The sequence below is a fragment of the Ursus americanus genome, chromosome X (genome assembly GCF_024610735.1).
Source record: "Ursus americanus isolate L20-20 chromosome X, mUrsAme1.1.p, whole genome shotgun sequence".
Classification (NCBI taxonomy): domain Eukaryota; kingdom Metazoa; phylum Chordata; class Mammalia; order Carnivora; family Ursidae; genus Ursus; species Ursus americanus.
In genome coordinates, this window is record NC_142164.1 from 95,634,830 (window position 1) to 95,657,112 (window position 22,283).

Sequence of the window (22,283 nt, forward strand, 5' to 3'; positions counted from 1 at the left end):
TTTTTATGCCAAACCCATACTGTTTTGATTACTATAGCTTTGTAATATAGTTTGAAACCAGGGAGAGTCATGCCTCCAGCTTTGTTCTTGTTATCATTGCTTTGGCTATTTGAGGTCTTTCATGGCTCTATATAAATTTTAGGATTGTTTGTTCTAGTTCTGTGAAAAATGCCACTGGAATTTAAATAGGGATTGCATTGAATCTGTAGATTGCTTTGGGCAATATAGATGTTTTAATATTAGTTCTTCCAATCTATGAGCATGAAATATCTTTCGATTTATTTGTGTCTTCTTCAGTTTCTTTCATTAGTATCTTAGTAGTTTTTAGTGTACAGATCTTTTACCTTCTAGGTTAAATTTATTCTAGGTACTTGATTCTTTCTGAAGCAATTGTAAATTGGGTTGTTTTTTAATTTCTCTTTCTGATAGTTTGTTGTAAACGTGTATAAATGATTTCTATATATTGTTTTTGTACCTTGCAACTTTACTGAATTTATTAATTCTCATAGTTTTTGGTGGCGTCTTCAGGATCTTCCATGGATAAAGTTGTGTTGCCTGCAAATAGTGAGTTTTTCTGATCTGGAGTTCTGAAGGTGCTCCATTCTAATAACCATTGTAAAATTGGCTCTGGGTTTTATTGTAGGAACAAGAGCTTGCTCAGTCCATAGAGAAACACACACACACACACACACACACACACACACACACACACACACAGTAACCTTCATAATTGATCCAGGTTAGGCTTGCCAGATTTAGGAAATAAAAATACAAGAAGCTTAGTTAAATTTAAATTTCAGATAAGCAACAAATATTGTTTTTAATGCAAGTATGTCCCAAACTACTCATCATTTATCTGAAATTCAGATCTTGGTTGGCATCCTGGATTTGATCTGACAACTCTACTTAGGATTCTGTGGTTCTTGGATTTGTGGCTTTGAGAGGGAATATCTGCTCCCTCAACTCATTTCTCCTAAATCTGCATCTCACTCAACTTTAGTCTCTTTTTATAACATTTTGTCAGAGCTAGTTTCATAGTTACTCTGTGCAGATGCAAGATACTGTTCTTTCTAAGTCCCAGAGTTATTTTCTTATTTAATGAGCTTTTGCTTCAATGACAAATGAGGCTGGTCCTTGCTTTTGCTGCACCCACAGCTGTCCTTTGACTATAGCAGTTTACAATCAAGCAGTTTAGGGAGAGCTATAGCTATGGTCATCTCCATCCACGGCACTATTGGGGGAAAAATAAAATGTCAACTGTATTCTAATTTTCATGTGAAAATTGTGATGCACAGATGCTACTTTGTTCACATAGATTTTAACTGAACATCCGATAAAGAAGTTGGATCCAGTGTTAGACCTCAAACTGGACCACATTTCATGTGTGGATTACACGCTCCTATCCTAGACACTGTGCCGCCCTCTTCCCCTTGGCCTGCCCTGGAAGTTGCATGCAGACAGTTTCTGTATACACTAATGGCTTCTCTGGATCTGAGGACATTTGCTGCCACAAGAGAGTCTCAGCCAGTTAGAGGATGGGAAGAAAGCAGTTAATTAGCCACAGCTGCAGTGAATTAGCCAAGGAGGAATGGGAGATGCTGGATAAATCCCGCTGAATCCTTGCCCCATAGTGAGACAATTCAAAGGTGTTTCTTAATTCCCATAGTCTCTCAAAGGTTTCCCAGCAACACTGAGCCCCAAGGTGTCCATGAGGTAAACTGTCTCACATTCCCACTCTCATAATGCCTCCTGAGATCACTTCCCAAATAAACTCTTTGTACCCAAATCCTTGACTCAAGGTCTGTTTGGACAGGAACTCAACCCAAGACAACCTTCTTGCCCAGAATACTCTTCAGCTTTGCTACTAACTAAATTTTCAGAATTCTCATGTTCTCCACATCTTCCCACTGGAAATAACGTCGATTTTTAATGTTTCCGTTAGTTTTAGAATGTGAGGCTTTTTGGGAAGGGGCAAGACTAAGGCTGGTAACACTGAATATCAGAGGGAATGATGTTGGCACTAGATGCCTGGAGTATGAGCAGGAAGCCAGGACTCCAGAAGGGAAGTGGCGGAATAATGTGAGGCTAGCCATGAGTGTGAATGACTTAGGGCAACTACAAGGAAACGTGTCAGCTTGAAACCCTGAACAGATCCTTCATTCAGCATAGACAGGCCATGTAGAAACTTCGTATTCTGACAGTTACCCGAAATGCACTTTACTCTGGAAGATACAGAGTGAATGGAATGGAAAATATTTGACTAATATTGTCATCAAATTTGAACAGATTGTCCATTACTTGAAAATGTGCCATTTCTGATGAGTATGAAATTGCTTTGAAGAGAATAATTTGAAACAAAAAGCAACAGAATTACATGCAAGTTGATTATCTAATCTTTTACATCCAGGACTTACTCATATAAGTGCATAAGGAAAAACAGAAGAAATCGGTTTGCTGGCCCAGAGAGTGAGGACAACTTCTACCTTTAACTGTTTAAGCCCACTTCAGGCTATATTATTTTTTTTTATAAAATTAAGATAAGGGAAAAACATAGCTAAGAGAAAGCCTGACAATTGATAATACTCTTTTGTTACTTGACATGATGGGAAAAGAAAATGATTTAACAAAATCAAACAATTTATAAAGAAGTTGAGTTTATTTAAATTTTTATTTAAATTCCAGTGTAGTTAACAGTGTAATATTAGTTTCAGGTGTACAATATAGTGATTCAACACTTCCATACAACACCCAGTGCTCATCACAGCAAGTGCCCTCCTAATCCCCGTTGCCTATTTCATCCGTCCCCCCACCCACCTCCCCTCTGATAACCATCACTTTGTTCTCTATAGTTGAATTTATTTAAATGGGAAACATATTTTCTTAAAAGTACACACTAAAAGGAGGACATATTTTGTTGTTGTTATTCTTGCCATGCTTCATAAAACAGAAAAAGATAAATGTTCTTTCTTTAGGTAACTAAAGCCTGATTTAAGTAGTCACTGATTCACTTTGCTGCTTTTCTTCCCAAGAATTGTAGGTAAAAGAAAATAAGGAAATTTCTCCTGACAACAAAATACATCAGTAACCTTGGTACTGAAAAAAGCAACTCCACCCAGTTGCATCCCCACACTCCTTACCTAAGTTAACATTTATGGGTTTTAGCTATGTATAGACAGACATTAAATCCCTTAGTCATCCTTCTTTTTCTTAGAGATGATTGCAGATGACAAAATCAAAGAAGAGACACAGATTTTGTTGCTGGGAATCCATTTAAATTCTGCTCAGGTCTGAGAACTCTGGCTTGTTCTTTCTCTTTCTCTCTTTCTCTCTCTCCTTCCTTCTCTCTCTCCTTCCTTCTCTCCCTCTCTCTCCTTCCTTCTTTCCCTCCTTCTCTCACTTTCTCTTGCTGTCCTTGGGTTGGAGGACAGAAAAAAGTTTGCAAATCTTGCAAGTACATCATGAATATTATAGATATGCTTCTCTGTGTTCAGTGGCAGGACCCTTTGGTATCTTCATTTCAACAGCCTTTTGTTACGAGGCAGGCTAGAGGTGCAACCACTGTGAAATGCCATGCAGATAAGTCACTTTTACTGAATCTGCCAATTATGCAAGGTAGAACAATTGATCCTATATTGGTGGTTACTGTTAAATGTAGCCAAAGTGTTAACTCTGGGTAACTGGGAAAAGTTCAGTTTGCTGCAAAATTTGGAAAAACCAATCATTCTTCACAGCTATTCCTTTGGGGAGAGAATTTACAGGTTTACTTGAGATCTGAGTCACCCAAAAGTTATTCTCTCAGGAATGAATAAATTGAACTTCTCCTTCCCCTTGTGAAGGAATATGTCAGAAATAATTCTGGTTGGTTATTTTTGTCTAAAGAGGCAGACTTTTTTAGTGATGTTGATAAGGAATGAAAGGATTTCCCTTGAAGGAGTGACAGTATTATTGAGGAATAAAGGTCTTTTGTGGGCTTGGATATTCATTAATGGGAAGGAAGTTGGGTATTTGGGAGGGTCTTTTAATCAAAAGTAAAGTATTTGAGGAACCTTTTGTCTCAAAGCACAGTCAGCCTGAGATGAAGGTTAAGGCTTAGTATACTAGCCAAGTTTCCAGTTCTAAGAGATTTAGACTTTTGTTATTAGCTACATTGGCTTAGTAACAGCATCAACAAAGTCCTTACCATACAAGTTATTAGAGTCTGCAGATATAAATATGACATGTGCGCTACATTACGACTTCAGTGAATGTTCTAGGTTAAGTACTGATTAATACAAATTAAATGACCTCTTAGAAGCTCAGTCACCTATCCTTTCCTTACAGCTTAGTTAATCCCAAACATTTGGGTTGCCAAGTCTCTTATGGTGACCTTTAAAATGATCTAGATGTTCATGTAATGGGGTGGGTTTAGGTGTAATTCTGCTAAAGGATTTGGCATTTCATTTTATTCCATTGAATTCTGTTCCATATCATTGAACAAACACTTACTAAAGCACAATGGGTGCTCTGAACAATACAGAGACCTACTATATATGGAATCTTCCTCAGGAAATGCACATGTTAGTACAGCAGATAAAGAAATGGGAAACAAGTGACCATTGTACCAGGCAGTATATGGCAAATGACTTGAGAATATTAAAAACAGTGACTTGGTTGGGCAAAGAAAATGAGGTGGGGAAAATGTAGAATATGTCACTTGCCTAGATCATGCGTTGTGCTATCCTCAGAGCTAGAAGAATACAACCTGATCATGGAGGGTCTTGAACTCAAGACTCAGGCATTTAGAGTTGCTCCATGGATAGTAGGGAGTCATTATTGATGAGAAATTAAACTGAAGAGAGGTGATTTAGGAAAATTTATCTAAATTTTTTAGGAAGATATATCTTGTAAGATAAATGAGAGCACGGATGAATAGGAGGCCAGAAGACAAGGTAGGAAGATACTGCAGAAAGCATATAGAGCCTGAATGGAGGCAGTGTCAATGTAAATTGTTAACAGGTGTAGGACACATTTCGGAAATCAACAACAGAACCAGCAGGACTAAATTTAGGAGATGAGCAAAGGGCTTGAAGTAATAGATTGTGAGACTGGGCAACTGGGAAGCAAAGTTGGATTTTGAAAAATAGACAGTACTAAGATAGAAATGCAATTATTGGGAAGAGCAAGATTCTGAAAAGCTTAAGAATGCCATGGAATCAAGTCATGCTTTTAGTGACTAGTTAGCTCTCTTCCATCTTTAGTAAGATTAAAAGTACATTGTTAGTTACTGCTTTAGAATTCCATTTTATTTCCTTTGACCCTAATAAATGATTAATGAATGTTTGATGGCTATGGCAATAAAGATAAACAATATAATCAGGAAAAAATACTATACTACAGCCAGAGAACCAGATAGACCTCTTCTGTGTTTCTCCTCTGCCTAGCCAATTACTTAGTATATAACTGATGCTCCGTGAATGGTTTTTTTTTGAGCACTTTAAACACTTCTGACTAGTTTTATCACACATGGAAGCCTCATCATTGCTTCCTTATAGACACATGAATCTGACAACTTAAATAAACCAAAACATTATGAGTTGGGGCAAGGAAACAACTCATAGATGAAGAAGGAACACATCTATAATACAACTTATGTGGAGAGATATTATCTCTGATGCCCTTTTGCTACCTCTGACATTTATTCTTTCCTTCTATCTCTGTTTCATTTCCTGTTAAAATTCCTCAGTGATTGTAATCCTAGTGTCTTTGTAAATATCACAGAAGATGCCACCAGGAGTCATACCTAGATATGTCCATAGGAATCAAGCTTGTAACCCTTGCTTATGTGGAAAAGGAAATCCATTTGGTGGAATCAGATTTTTAGCTGGGGACCTGCCACAGGGTGATCAGTTCATGAGGAATATGTGAAGAGTGGACCAGCTGGGCAAACTATATTATCTGTAATCATAAGACTCTATTCTTAAATTTGTGTGCAGAGCTGTAGCCTTGTGAGTCACAGTGAACTTAATATAAACTATAAGGACTTTTTGCCCTCTGGCCTCATTCACAGGCTTAATTAGGTCTGGTTGGCCCTTTTTTTAAAACTGTCCTTACAATTTAACCTCTCTTCCCAGATTCTTATTAAGAAAGGAGAGAGAAGGCCTAGGGAAACTTTTTTTTTTTTTTGAATTCCATATAGATCTTACTTGACCTTCAAGGGGCACAGAATAGGAACCATGGGAGAAAAACATATTCTCTCAAGTGGGAGATTCCATGACCACATCACATACACAGCATAAAGACAAAAATGTTCCAAGAGAGAATATCCAGATAGGAAAGATCCATAAGAGAATAGTCAAAACACAGCATGATGATAAGTATGTTCCAAGAGAAATATCCAGATAGGAAGGATTCATGAGAAAGAAGCTAAAAACAGTCAAAGAAACTAAGCCATGCAGAAAAATGTCACTTGAACCTCTCACTAATGCCCCAAACCCCATATTAAACACTGTTCTGATAGGCATTTATTGCTAAAATGACGCAGTCCTCACACTGCTTTCAAACAGTAAGAACATATAGTAGGACCTAACTATTATGTATGTGTGTGTATGTGTGTTTTTTAAAAATAGCCTTGTGGTAGTAGTCTTTAAAATGTAATAGGTTGAATTCAAGTATCACCAGAGTGCTAAAACCTGGAACTCAACTGAGTATACACACATACACATATAACAGTTTAAGTTTCTATTTATGTGCCTTGTATTGTGCAGTTATACAAAACAGACGTATCTGTCTCATGCATATTTAAGTGTATACGTATCTCTAACATAGAGACGGTATATTACAGACTCTGCAGCCAGACTGCCTTGGATGAAAACATAGCTCTATCATTTGCAAGGGGAATGACTTGGCAGAAGTTACTTAACCATTTTATGCCTCAGTTTCCCCAAGTATGAAATCAAGACAATGGTGATGATATCTATCTTACAGGGATGATAAAAACATTGGACATATAATTGGATAAAAATCACTTAGAATAATAGTTGGTACCTAGAATTACACGAATGACCTTAGCTGTTATTATTGTATAAGACATGTCTCCAAGCCAAATAAGACTGATTTGTGTGATAACATTCTTTTGATAAAAGAAAGTGGCAAGTTAAAGTAGAAAAGGGCAGTATCACTCTTCATATTCGACAGAATTATATATGCATGATGCTCAGTTTTAATTTTTAAAAATCTTGAGAAGGCATCTAATTTCCCATCAATATGCTATAAATAAGCAGCATATTCCGAGAATAACTTTACATACTAGATACGCCATTAATTTAATTAAAATAATAATAATAATCCATGCTCATGTTCTTTTAACAAATCAAGTTATTCCAGCTAAGAGATTACTAATTGGTTCATTAAATATCACTGAGCACTGATTCAGTAACATTACATTGCTCAAAATATCACAGCCTTGTTTTCAGGTACCTCAGTACATCTACTGAAATATAACTATCCATGAAGCCGTGATCTTAGAGACACCAGCTTTATTTTTTTATTCTTAATTTCTCCTATCATGCTTCTTTATTAGAAGTTTCTGGCTCTGGGGAGGGTAAAGAAAAAAAAAAGGAAAATGGATGACTATCTCTCACTTAAGGAATTAGTCTAATATAAAGTATCTCTGTTTTTCTGGACCAATACCAATTAATTTCAGTTTCCTTGAATAGGTAATGCAACATTAAAAATGTAAATGAATTATTTACATATAGAAAACATTTTAGAATGCATTTTAGGTGAAAAATTTTCACAAGAAAGCCACAACAGATATGATAATATGAATTTTAAGAAAATAATAATTTTCTTGAAAAATATATTCATGTATCTTATAACAAAATGCAAAACCATAAATCCATTCTCATATTAAAAATAAGGTTGTGTCTCTTTCTAAGGAATATATAGTTGGTAACTACAGTATGTTATAATTTTATGTTTAATAGTTCTGTTATGAGCAAAATTATTTCTAGTGGTAAAACTGGTAGTATTCTGTTATTCAATGGAACTACATACTGCAGAAATAATTTATACTGGATAATATTTTAGATTCCATTAACAATTAAAGATTTAGATCATCTAGTGAGAATGAGAAAACTACTAACTTGGATTTTTTTAAAAAAAGCTTTATTTATTATTTTATTTATTTGAGAGAGAGAGCAGAGGGGGAGGGGGGAAGAATCTCAAGCAGACTCCCTGCTGAGCGTGGAGTCCAACTCAGGCTCTACCTCACCAATCTGAGATCGAGACCTGAGCCAAGGGCGGCCTGGGTGGCTCAGTTGTTAAGCATCTGCCTTAGGCTCAGGGCGTGATCCCGGTGTTCTGGGATCGAGCTCTGCCTCAGGCTCCTCCGCTGGGAGCCTGCTTCTTCCTCTCCTACTCCTCCTGCTTGTGTTCCCTCTCTCACTGGCTGTCTTTCTCTCTGTCAAAAAAATAAAAATCTTAAAAAAAAGATCTGAGACAAAACCAAGAGTCGGATGCTTAACCAACTGAGCCACCCAGGAGCCCCGAAAGAGGATGTTATTATCAAAAGTTTGGGGAATAAATACTGATGCCCAGAGGGACTATTTCCATGGATCTTAGTCTAAGAATTGAATGATAAGGTGATAATGTCAGAAATAGATGAAAAAATCAGCATTTCTCATCACCTACCAACTCTAAGCATTGTGGTAGCTGATTCTAATGTATTATCTCATTTAATTCCAGTACTAAACCTGTCCTGGAGGGATTGATTGATTGATTTCTCCTTCCCTCTGTTTTCTTTTTTTTATTATTATTATGTTCAGTTAGCATATAGTACATCATTAGTTTTTGATGTAGTGTTCAACGATTTATTAGTTGCGTATAACATACAGTGCTCATCACCACATGTGCCCTCCTTAATGCCCATCACCTGGTTATCCCGTCCCCCCTCCCCCTCCCTTCTGTAACCCTCAGGTTGTTTTCCAGAGTCCAGAGTCTCTCATGGTTTGTCTCTCTCTCTGATTTCTTCCCATTTGTTTTCCCCTCCCTTCCCCTGTGGTCCTCTGCAGTATTCCTTATGTTCCACATATGAGTGAAACCATATGATAATTGTTTTTCTCTGCCTGACTTATTTCACTTAGCATAATCCCCTCCAGTTCCATCCATGTCAGTACAAATGGTGGGTATTCATCCTCTCTGATGGCTGAGTAATATTCCATTGTGTTCAGTGAGGTTAAGGAGTTGCCTAAGGTAAATTAAATAGTAATCAATAGACTCTGGCTTTTCATCTTGACCTGTCTGCCAGACTCTTTCTCATCTTTTCTTAGATTCCAAGGAAGTTTGACTCCAGTAGCTATCCTAGAGGCTAGAGCAAATGCAGAGAGTAGCAAGGAGATTGGGCAAGTGTGGCGTTTGTTTTCCCTGGCTTGGGAATATCTAGATGGAAGAGATGGAGAGACGGCATGTAAGTCCTCAGACTTAGAGTAAGCAATGGGGAAAGAGCACATTAGTGGTAGCTGCAGATGAAGTGCTCGGAATTAGAATGATTAAGGAAATTATTTTTCAACATTAATCCTATATTTCTTTCTTTAAAATTAGAGCAAAAGGAATTAGAAAGGGAACATAGAACAAAATAGGCTTATGATGAGAATAGCAGTGATGTTTGAGCAGGAGGATAATCAGTAGAATGGAATATCACATCGACATGCATATCACTTCCTCTGTGCTGCGCCTGAAAACTTCCACCCCTCCCCTCTCTCCCAGTATTCCTATTCTCTTCTTTTTCATTAATTATTGTCAGGCTAAAGGCATTTTGTAATTATTTATTAGATTTTCTTGGTGTTCACTTTAATTGCTGTTTTCAACGGTGTAGCTATAGACAGGGTGTATGGATGTCTGCATGCATGCGTGGATTACGGAGGAAGGAGGAAAAGTGTGAGAATTGAAGTCTATTATTTAGTGATTTGGGGTCTGTCCTCCTTGCCCCATAATATAGCTTTTCTGACCATACTCATTTTTTAGCAATGTATGCAATCACTAGATCAGTTAGTTTAAAGCTACTGTTGTTAATCTCACGTAAATAATTTGGAAGTTAAAGTCTTACTTCTGGATTTAAAATTCATTTTCTATTTTTCCAAATCCTAAAAGTTAGCTGTAACTTCATTCCTGGATTTCCAAAAGCACATCCTTTCTGTACTTAAGATACCTATTAGAGGATGATAGACAGCAGGAATTAGATGAGGGTGAATGAGGTGATTATTGGCTTCTTGCAATAGGGTTTGAAGTCTTTGTTCTGAATTCGCCTAAATGTGAGCTTTTAGTACTAACTAGCTGTTAATGTTTAGTGAGTTCATACCATGTGCCAGGCAATGTGCTAAGCAATTATATAGTACTCAGGATTCCTACCCACCTAAAGAGATAGGTACTCTTATTATCCCAATTTTGAAAATTAGTAAGCTGAGACTTGGTGTGATTGAAAACTTTCTCAAGGTCGCATAGCTGGTTGGCAATGCATCCAGAAATCAAACCCAGAAAATCTGACTTCAGATCCCACACCTTTAAACATGCATAGATTTTTATTAGTCTGTCATCCATATCATACCCTATTCTACTTATACTCCAAACAAGGCAGGATACATTAATTATCAACTCTGTTTTTATTTATTTTTTTATAATAATATTTTTTATTATGTTAGTCACCATACAGTACATCCCTGGTTTTTGATGTAAAGTTCCATGATTCATTAGTTGCGTATAACACCCAGTGCACCATGCAATACGTGCCCTCCTTACTACCCATCACCAGCCTATCCCATTCCCCCACCCCTCTCCCCTCTGAAGCCAACTCAACTCTGTTTTTAAAACAATTTTTCATATTTCTTGAGCTCTCATTTTGCACTTGGGGAGCTTTAGGTTTTTAAGATCTTTCAGATGTCTTTGAACATCTTTCAGATGTCATTAAAATGGTCTTTAGAGCTCCCCTTTGGTAGCTTGGGAGTTGGCTGAAACATAAACATTTATTTCTAACAAAAAGGTAAAAAACAGTGGGTTCTGATATAAAGACTAATATAACTATACAATCACATTTAGTAAGTGTATAGCAAACTAAAAGGTCTTCTAGGAAGGCCTGTTGAGGTACCTTTTTAAAAGTATTCTGCAAATGTACAACAGAATTACATACTATAAATAGATCCTCCTGAAGAACTAGACTGCACTGTGACTAGTCAGGCTAAGCGAAGTGAATATTAGACTGAAAATAAAATGGCAAGCCATTTCCAGATCATTTCACTCAGGGAAGCAGCAGATACAGAGCCTAGACCAGTGTAGAGCTGATGGAAAGAAGGAGATAAGAATGGCCATAAGAGAAAAGGTGACGAGAAGGATGAATTGCCTACCTTTTCATCATTTCTTAAGAAATCATAAAATTTTCTGATTTGGTCAGGATGTGTTTTTATTTGAAAATAAAATCAATTCATATCCAGATGTATTGCATTAGCTAATTGTTCATAAGTATCTAGGGATTTTTTTGTTTTGTTTTATTCCTGAGGTAGATTTTTTAAAAAAAATACTACTTTCCCAGGTGTTGGTCTTATCCCATATTTCTGGAAACTCTTCTAATTTCTTAAGATTTTTTGCAAATTTTATATTTGATGCAAGTTTTGTTCTCATCAGCCTTTCTTTTTGTGTGCATATTCTTAGGCTAAACCAAAAAGCTGCAGATTACTTAAATTTAATATTTTATTAAACATCTTTTAATTATATTAATTTAAAGTAATATGTGGGTGGCAACAGATGGTCTTAGAATCCATGCATAGCCCATGATCTGTGTTGTTTCTTGATGTGTGTGTTTGCGTACATGTGTGTGTGCATGTAGGACCTGGTGTGGCAATTTTCTATTGGTTGATCATTGAAGTAGAAGGAGTAATGAAATAGACTGTGCATGTAGGCAGCCACCGCCCTTTCCTATTCCATGTTACTGAGCATATACTATGGCCAAGGGAAGTATTGTAGAACCTCCTAGGGAGATTATGAGACACCCAACCTTGTTGTTGTGGTCTCTTTATGTTTCTATTAATTGTTAATCTTCATCTCTGCACATCAAATCTAGTAATTCCCTAGCCTTACGTATTTCCATTCCTTTATTTGCAAGCATTATTTCACCTGCGTGCTAATAAAGAGTTAAATCACTTAAGTTTGGAGTAAACACTAAAGTGACTCTTTTTCAGTGATCCTCCTGAGCCAGTTTTTGAAAAAAAAGTTGACGTGGGTCAGGGCAAGAAGTATTCACTACTACTGATGACATTTAAAGGGAGTAGAAGAAAAGTCATATTTAAATCATAAAATTGTGAATATGTACTAAGGGAATAACAAATTTGGTCAGGACCTTTAACTACAGAATAATTTATAAGAAATAGAATTATTTACAGAGGTATAACAAAATCTGTTTGTGAAATCTAAGTATTTTTAATGTTAAATTTCACTGTTGGCCTTTTCTCTTGTCATAAGGAGAAAAAAAAGATTGTTAGTTGACATTAGAGAACAAACGTTGCTGACATTTGTATCTATCTAATAATGGTATAGAAATGTAATTAGGAGCCTGAATTTTTTTTTTTTCATCTGGTAAGTGTAACAAATGCATTACTTGAATAAAAATAACAGCAAGAAATACATAATAAAATATCTAGCATGTACTTGTATGTGTGTAAATAATTTATGTGCTTTTAATCAAGAAAAACATACTTTAACAATCATATTACAGCATTTCAATTTGAAGGTATTATTTCCTGGGGCGCCTGGGTGGCTCAGTCATTGGGCGTCTGCCTTCAGCTCAGGGCGTGATCCTGGCGTTATGGGATCGAGCCCTGCATCGGGCTCCTGTGCTGGGAGCCTGCTTCTTCCTCTCCCGCTCCCCCTGCTTGTGTTCCCTCTCTCTCTGGCTGTCTCTCTCTCTGTCAAATAAATAAATAAAATCTTAAATAAAAAAAGATATTATTTCCTGATAGGCAAAAATGTTAGCATACTTCTCTGGGGATATATCTATATTTGGAATAATTTGGCTCATAATTTAAGGATTAATTAGCAAATCTACTGTAAGTCTCTGTTGTATAAATCCAGCTATGAGAAATTCAGATCCATAAGAAGTAAATATTTAATTAAAATTCATTTTTAAATAGCTTTAAAAAGTTATAATGTATTTTAAAAATTAGTAGTCTTAAGAATCTGTGTTTTCTCAAAGAGGGAAGCAGGAGGGGGGCATAGTTTCTATCAATGATCCAGGCCCTTATTCATGGATATCTAGGTGGGCAGAAAAATTTAGCATTTTAATCCCACCTCTGTGTATGTGACATTTTTGCTACTTCTAGGAATCAGCTTTTTAAGAAAATGAACTCTAGACATTGGATATTTTATAGTCTTTTGTCTTGATGATGGGCATTAGCAAATACTGTGGTATGCATTCTATTTATTTTCAGAGGGGAGGTCTGGGGAAATAGGAAGTATGATTATGATGTTGCAGTGGCTTCTGTCTTGAGGCTTGAGTGTGCTCAGAAAAGTTAAGTTTAACCCTTTCTCTTTTAATCCCTGATTATGAGTAAAATAAGAGGTATAATTTGAAAAAGTCATAGAAGAGAAAAGGAAATACTGGAAATAACTTAAATAGTATATGCTAATCTCCTCCGGTGCTATGCACTCTTCAAGAATTTGAGCCACTGTGGAGTACCTTTCCCATGTTCCTTTGTTTCCCTTTACTCGCTATAAATCCCGACAGGTCTTATGTTTGATTTTGAAGCTATCAATCCACAACTAGCTTTAGTGGTTCTTTGTGTTAGCACTCCTGCAAAAGCATAAAATTTAAACCTGATAAATATGGTAAGAATATAATTTCTGAATATATAGAATATAAAGCAACTAGGTAAGCAAAACAAAATCAGAAATCTAAGTGCTGGAGAAAATACGTAGTATATTTGATCACATAAGCTTTAGAAAGACTGAACCCAATTTTAAAATTAGAACTTCACCAATCAAATGATGATTTTCTCAAGTTCCTTTATTAAAATGTATTGAAACAGTGAAAACAATAGTTTAAATGTAAAAATGTGAACAGTATAGCTTTATTTCCTAGTTGTTTTTATTTTTTTATTTATTTTTTTTAAAGATTTTTTATTTATTTATTTGACATAGAGACAGCCAGTGAGAGAGGGAACACAAGCAGGGGGAGTGGGAGAGGAAGAAGCAGGCTTCCAGCAGAAGAGCCTGATGTGGGGCTCGATCCCAGAACGCTGGGATCACGCCCTGAGCCGAAGGCAGACGTTTAACAACTGCGCTACCCAGGCGCCCCTATTTCCTAGTTGTTTTTAATACATATATTTGTATATACTCTCATACTTGAATGGTAAGGAGAAAGAATTTGGCCAAATTAAGGAAATGAACTTATGTCCACCAAAATATTATTGATAACCAAAATATTATTTTAATTATTTTTACAATTCCTGGCTGACACATTTGAAATGCTTCCAGTCCTGCCTTATGTAACTCAGAAAACACAGACTCAACATGACTTTAAAGGACAATTCTGAATGTTAATGTTTCCATTTTCGGCCTCATGTCAGAAAGAGTTTTATTACCCCGTGTAAGCTCTGGAATGTCAAAGGCATGGTAGGCAGTATAGACTGCATACACAAAATTAATGCATGGTCATTTTATTCTAAATTGCTTCACTTGAAAATATGGCATGAAAATCTAGAGAGAGGAACTAAAAGTAAGTGATTTTATAGTGCTCTAAAATATTGAGACTCAAAAAATAAAAGTCCTAGGATAAGAATGCTCATGTCTTTGAGTTTGTGCTGTGGCCAATCCCAAATAAGTTACCTTACATCTGCCACAGGGTTTGCATAACTAAAGGCTGGTCTGATAGGTACCAGACATCATTGTTTCACAGGCAAGGACTGCAGATTTTCCAGAAATTAACAGACCTTGTCCCAAATGTGCTTCTCCATTCTTATATAATAAAGCATTCCAGGGAGCAAACTAGCTGATGAGACATTTTGTGTACCCATGTAGGGATTTTCTAATCACAGTGAGGGTAGTGTGATAAGGTCTTTGTGAACTGGAGCTCCCAGGCAAGATGTCTCAGTTCTAGAGCATCCTTCTTTGTTACTCCTTCTCTGTTTATCACTCTGTTTACCCTGTTTATCTTTACAAAAAAGTCATATACTATGATTTTTAGAAGATTGGACTACTGTTTTATGGTTATATGTGATGTCAGTGTAGTTATAATTACAGTTTTTAAAAAGCAAATCCCTCCTATTAGATTATAATCTTTACCCAACCTCATCTGTGCATTTGCCCTTACCCCGCCACTTGGCACCATTCAGCAACAGTTTATTGATCTTCAGTTGCTTGGCATATGTATGAGGACAAGGGACATCTCTGTTCTAGTGGATCTTTTATTCCAGTAAGTTATACAAACAATAAATGACTAAACCAATTTGTAAGAAAATATTGAGTAATGAAAATATTATCTAAAAAAATTATAGAGATTGAGAGTAATTGAGAAGGAAATTTAGATAGCATCTTCATGAAAAGCCCTTCTGGGCCAGTGACACTTAAAAATGAGTCTTGAACAATACGAAAGAGACGTTGTTTAGAGATAAGGAGGAAGAACACTTCAGGCAAAGCAAACAGCTTGACAGATTGTGGAAGAGAAGACAAGGTAGCCGAACCATAGTAGCAGAGGGCAAGAATGATATGCAGTTACATTTGAGAGGTAGGCAGGTGCTAGATGGTATAAGGATTTCTGGGAAGGAATTTGTATTCTCCTTAAATTTTTTTTTTAATTTTTAAAAATTTTTTGTATGCTTTTTTTGTATTTTCCTTCTTAGTGTGATGTGACTCCATTTGCTTTTATCCAGAGGAATGACATCTGATTTGTAGTTGAGCCGAGGAGAATGAACCAGCAAAGGAGTTCAAATGCAGTGCTTAGTGAGGTGGGAGGATAATCAGGAAAAGGTAGTACCTGAAGCTCAAGAGAAGAGAATGAATGAAGAATGGATATGGGGACCTGAAGGTTGATGGTAACCTTTCCAAGAGGTGTTTCATTGGGGTAGTTGGCAAAGAGAATAGTAACGTAAGGAAATGGCAAGAGTAAGTGTAGAAAACAAAGTATTTTTCAGTGAAGAGGAATAAATAATAAGGCAGTAGCAGGAAGGGTTCGATGGGTCAAGAGAGTTTGTCTTGTTACAGTTGATAATGGTGAGCTTCAGTCGAAAAGGAGATGCTGAAGATGCCAGAGGCAGCAGGTAATTTTAGGAGAAAAGTCCTTGAAAGGGCGAGAGGAAGTGGGATAAGGCGTAGAACATCCTACCATACTTTTCTCAATAGATGCTCCCTCTGTGTACTTTCAAGTTCAGTTTACAGTAGAAATGTGCTAATTTTGCTGAGCACCGTAGCAGAAAATTTGCCTGGAATGGTTCTGTTTAATAAAAAATTGCATGACCCAAAACATGACAGAAATTAAATCCCACACATTTGGGAAGAAATGTTTTTTGGCATTCAGTTCAGAAGACTATCATTTTAATTACTTTAAATTTTTTTTTTAATCTTGCAGGTGCTTCAAGAAGACTTAGAACAGGAACAAGTCAGGGTCAATTCTCTCACACACATGGTAGTGGTGGTCGATGAATCTAGTGGAGACTATGCAACCGCTGCTTTGGAAGAACAACTGAAGGTCAGATTATTTTCTTTAATACACTAACTGCGTCATCAAAATAATTAATTGTAATTCAGAATATATTTAGAAAATGTATAATGTAATTTGTATATTACAAATATTTACAATGCAATATATTTATTTAAACGAAGTCAAATTATGTTCCATTTGTGCACATTTCCCTTTCATTAACTATCCACTGTTTGTTCACACTAGCTTCCTGGCCTTTGGGGAAATATATGAATGCAGATCCGTGTGTTTTTTTTTTAATTATAGTTGAATAACATGTGTTAGAGAACTTGTCAGAGGAATATTATTTATGTCCTCTTAAAACCTACAGTTAAAGAGAGGACAAAGGTAAAAAGAAAAAAACCCAAAAGGGATCACATTCAGTCAAATCATGAGAAATCGATCACCTTCGTATTTTTTTCCTGGAAAACTTCAGTTATAGTCTTGATGAGGCCATAGCAGGATATTTAATTTTTGGAAGTTTTGTTGGAGAAGATACTTAGCCTTTCAAGCCCTCATTCAACCTGAGTCATAGTAATTATATCCTTGGAAATGTAACCAGTACCTATTAACAAAGAGTAAGGTGGGTATTTTCGTATTTTTATCTTTTCGTCCTAATTAGGAATAACAAGGTTTTACTGTAAAAAAAAATTTTTTGAAAACATTTTCAACAAAACATATGTACATACACCAAAACATCAACATTAAGGAAAAATACAGTTTATTGTTCTGAGTGTGATATACACACACACACACACACACACAACACTACACGTTATAGTTGAGGCATTCACTTTAGCCGTGAAATGCCTGCCTTTTCTTTGTGATTGTTAAGGGCCAATAGTCTGACATGTCTAAGGATCCAATCAATGTGGGTTTAAATAGCTTTATCAGCACGAGGTTGTTCTAAACATACTCTTACCTAACCTATAACGCAGTTTCTTAAAGCCTTATCTCTGTTTTCTTCTTTCTTTGTGTGAATTGTGTTTTTTTATCCCAGTAAAATGTCATTTCCTCAGGTTACTGCTTTAAACTTCCAGTTTTTAACAATGGTATCTTCTTCTCTATCATTAAATGACAAAAAGAAAATTCTTGAACTGCTACAATGGAGCATTTAAGGTATATTAGTCACCCATGTTAATTGCTTGTGATTCAATGAAATTGCAGGGATTACAGATATAAAAATGTTTATGACGCCTGCTATTATGACGTATCATCACATATTGATCAGATATATTGTACACATATATACTCGTGACTAGCTAAAGGACTGTACTGATAGGCCACTGCTATAACCATTTGAAGGAATTCTTTAGTTCTCATAAAATAGTGTTGTAGCTGATTATAGATGGGTAAAAATCTAATACTCAGCATTCCTCAGAAATTTTCAGAAAAGGTAGAAGAAGTCTAGGGAGGAGAATTTGGGAGGGTGCCTGGTTAAAAAAAAAATCAAGGCCATTATTTTTCTAAGTCATAGACTATTTCTTTTTTTTTTTTTAAGATTTTATTTATTTATTTGACAGAGATAGAGACAGCCAGCGAGAGAGGGAACACAAGCAGGGGAAGTGGGAGAGGAAGAAGCCGGCTCATAGCGGAAGAGCCTGATGTGGGGCTCGATCCCGGAACGCCGGGATCACGCCCTGAGCCGAAGGCAGACGCTTAACCGCTGTGCCACCCAGGCGCCCCAATCATAGACTATTTCTAGTTAACACAACAACTGAGAAACATCCACATTGATATTACCAGACTTAATACAACTAACTTTAGAATGTAATCATTCCAGGGTGATGTCTGTGGGGCTAAGCCACCTAGAAAAACAGTCTGTAGTACTCACAGATGGTGACTGGGTTAGAGCTTATCTAGGATAAATTAAGAGTTGTGACCCTAAGCTTTTCTATATTTATTATTCTACTGGCTTTCATTTTCCCCTTATTTTCTGTCTTTATTTCAATGGTTCAGAGATATCTACTAAGATAGCTGTGCGTGTATTCCTTCTCCTAAATCATACAGGCTCCATCTGCATTTGTCCATGATTGCCTCACTATTAAGTAGTGTTGACTGCTGCCTCCTAGCCTTCTCTTTTCCCCACAACCCCCTTTTTCCTTTTGATACCTTCATTTCCCCCTACATGCCCCCCTCCTGTGACCTGACTTTTAGATGATCTAGACTAGTGTCTAGAAGGTCAGGGTTAGAAGGAATTCTTTGGGGAGAACACCCTGGCTTGAACATTTCTTACTTCTCATCCCATCACTTTTCTCAGTCTTAGAGGAATCCGTGTTTGAGTTCTTTTTTTTTTTTTTTTCCGTGTTTGAGTTCTATGCCTTATTCGACCATTGGTTTGAATTGCTCTGGAATGCTGGGCTGTCTTCTGACCTTGACATTTTGGTGATTCTTTCTTAGGTTCTTTGCAAATGATATAATCTAGTCTTAACCTAGTTGGATTTTTAAAAGGAAGGAGAAGAGAAAGAGAAGTTGGCAGAGGAGGAGGAGGAGAAGAGAAATAATAAAGGATAAAAAGACATAAACAAATACATTAGAGGAGTCACTTTAACAGCAACACAAGTATTCTCTGCATGTAATAAGACTTCCGTGTGTGCTTCAGAAACCACGAACTATTACTATGTCTCATACTGAGCCCAGAGGAATTCTGTTAGTATAGGAAGAATTTTAGGGAAGAAAAACAGGTATATAGACTCCATACAAGGGACAAAACAAAAACAAAAACAAATACAAAACTGGCAGGGATCTGAGAAGGATCCTCGAGGGCTTTTGTTAGGGCTGGGTCTGGTCACCCATAGCTGATTCCCCTTGACTTGTTAGTGTTGAACGTTTATCCCACTCCTTCTTTTTCTGCGGTTACAGTGCCTTAATCTGTTTTGCTGCAATGTGCTGAGGCACCATCCAGAGCCCCCACATGGATACCCAGTGGTCTTTAGTTAAGAGATGCAGATGGGACAAACTAGAAAGGGAAGTCCTTGATTTAGTACAATAAGAGTGGGATGTGTTCTTATCTTCTGGAGTTAAAACTCTGAAAATACTCCTCATAGAATATTTTTACATGTGTTGACTTAATTCTATGAACTTTATTATAAGTTAGATTTTCTCTAACTTCTTTTTTTAAAGATTCTATTGATTTATTTGACACACAGAGAGAGTGAGCACAAGCAGGGGGAGCAGGAGGCAGTGGGAGAGGGAGAAGCAGGCTCCCCATGGAGCAGGGAGCCTGATGCGGGGCTGGGATCATGACCTGAGCTGAAGGCAGATGCTTAACTGATTAAGCCACACAGGTGCCCCATTTTTCTCTAACTTTTAAAAAAGACTTTTAGAAGGTTTTCTGTTAAAAGGTTTGAAGAAAAATAAAGTTAGGTCAGAACATATGCTTAGGGATTCTGAAAGATAGCATGGCTTATGAAGGATAATATTCTAAAAAGTACAATCTGTTGTAAATTAATTTGATTCTCTCTCAGAGGTTCAACTCGTCCCTCAGCAATGTCACCATAGGTCATAAACTTGTCCTTAATTTTAGTGGTTTCTTGAATGTCAATGCACAGAGAGTCTGATTTGTAAGCAATGATGCCAGTTAACTGATGTTACTGAGAAATAGCTTCGCTAAATAACTGAGATTAGTAATATATGTAGAGTATTCAGTCCTGGAGGACATTATCATATCTCTTTCTGAGCATCTGCATTCTGTTTTTCATTTTTTTTTCAGCAAATACTTGCTATGTTCTTATTATGTCCCAGGGATTATGCTGGATAACAGAGGTAAAATTGTGAACAAAAAGAGAATTTGTCATTACTTTCCTGGGTCAGGAGTAAGTAATCTGTGAGCCTGCTGCCTGCCTTGGAAACTAGAAACAATGGTAGCCATTTCTCAGGCTCCCTCTTTGAAATCAAATGCTAATTCCTTTCATTTGTGGTCACCATGGTAGGCATGGTGACTGCTCTCTTGGTTCTTGCAGTCTAGTGGAGGAAATAGACCTTAATCAAATATTAACAAAAATGAGCAAGTAGTTAATGGACAGAACTTATTTCTATGAAGGAAAGAAACAAGGTTTTGTGACAACACACTAATAAGACTTCAACTGAAATTTGAGAGCAAAAGATGATTCCCTAGGAAAGTGTTTAAGCTAGGGTCTAAAGGTAATGTCGAAGGGAACTGTATAAAGGGTGTGTAAAGGAGATGGGTGGAGGTGGGTAGTTTCCAGGAAGGGGAAACAGATCAAGTGAGCAAGGCATCTTCAGGGAACTGAAAAGGGCAAATTTGGCTACAGCTTTGAGGTTCAGAAGAGTGGTGTTAGGGGAGACTTGACAGATAGAAGGGGCTTATCTAAGAATTAGAATTGGTGTGTGATGCTCAACTCCACCAAAATTCAGTCAATAAAGTGTATTAAGCAGCAGCTCTCTGCCTGGATGACAGCGGGGACTACAATGGCAGGGAGACGCAGGGGCGACAGTCATGGTACCTGCCCTTCTGGACCTGCACTAATCCAGTGCAATCAATTGTATACAATTATGGTTGTGATGACTTCAGTGGGGCAAAAACAGACATTGCTGGATGACCTATCTTGCTCTAGAAGGTCAGGAATGTAGAGGTTAATTAAGCAATAGTAAAGGGTAGGAAGGTGTTCTGTGCAGAAGGATAGTATGTATTCATTCAACAAATAGGTCTTGCCCGCCTTCTCTGTGCCAGCCATGTCTAAGCTTTGAGGTTAAGCATAGGCAAAGCATAAAAGATTTCTCTATGAAGTTTACATTCTAAGCACACATCATAATAAGCAAGTTTTGTACTATGAAAAAAGGTGTTAAGAACTATAAAGAAAAAACTGGGGAAGGGAGCAGTTTTACCTGGAGTGGTCAGGGGATGCTTCCTTGAGAAGGCGGCATTTAAGTAGAAACTCAAACAAAGTAAGGGAGGCGTTTGGAAGGTGCGCAGGTCCTATGGGGCCTTTTGTATTTGAAAAACTGAAGGAAGACAATAAATGGAGCATAAAGAGCATTTATTGTCCTAGGGAGATAGTTGTTTCTAATAAAAATGAACCAGAAACAGGCGTCTAGTTTTAGAAGTTGTTCTAATGAAAACACCTTCCAGAGAAAAGGCAGAGCTATCGAAGTCCCATTTGTAGATAATGTTCTTCTATACACATTAACACTTGAGAGACCAACTAGATGTATTAAAGTTGTCTAAGGCCCAGACCCAGGAGAGTGTCTGGCATATAAAAGGCATTTGGACTATTTTGCTAAATGACCTTAATCTTAAAGTTACTGTCTACTATTATGGAGAAATAAAGGTATATCAAAAGAATGAATACAGTCAAGCATCCTCTTCTGAAGAGGAATAACCTGGAAAATACAGTTTTAGAACAGATTATTAAATATTTGCATGTTCAGTTTCTCATTCATCTAATGAAGTTAATAAACTTGTTTATGGAATAAAATAATAATTTTTGAAGATAAAGGTCTCCAAGAACTAACATATATTCACTAAAATCAAGACATGAAAACTAACTTCATATCAGATGACATTAAACAATTTGTACAAATATTATGTGGCATTATTAAGACAGATTCTTTGGTGGATTTATTA

The 22,283-nt window shown here is 36.7% G+C and overlaps 1 protein-coding gene across 11 annotated transcripts in view; it reads left to right on the top strand.

Moving 5' to 3' along the window:
* Nucleotides 1-22,283, top strand: part of DMD (dystrophin) — a 2,097,152-nt gene that overhangs the window by 664,979 nt on the left and 1,409,890 nt on the right. For all 11 annotated transcript variants that reach the window (XM_087859359.1, XM_087859361.1, XM_087859356.1 and 8 more), the window contains one exon: nt 16,586-16,705. In XM_087859359.1, the coding sequence (XP_087715485.1) occupies nt 16,586-16,705 (120 nt within the window). The remainder of the gene's footprint in view (nt 1-16,585; nt 16,706-22,283) is intronic.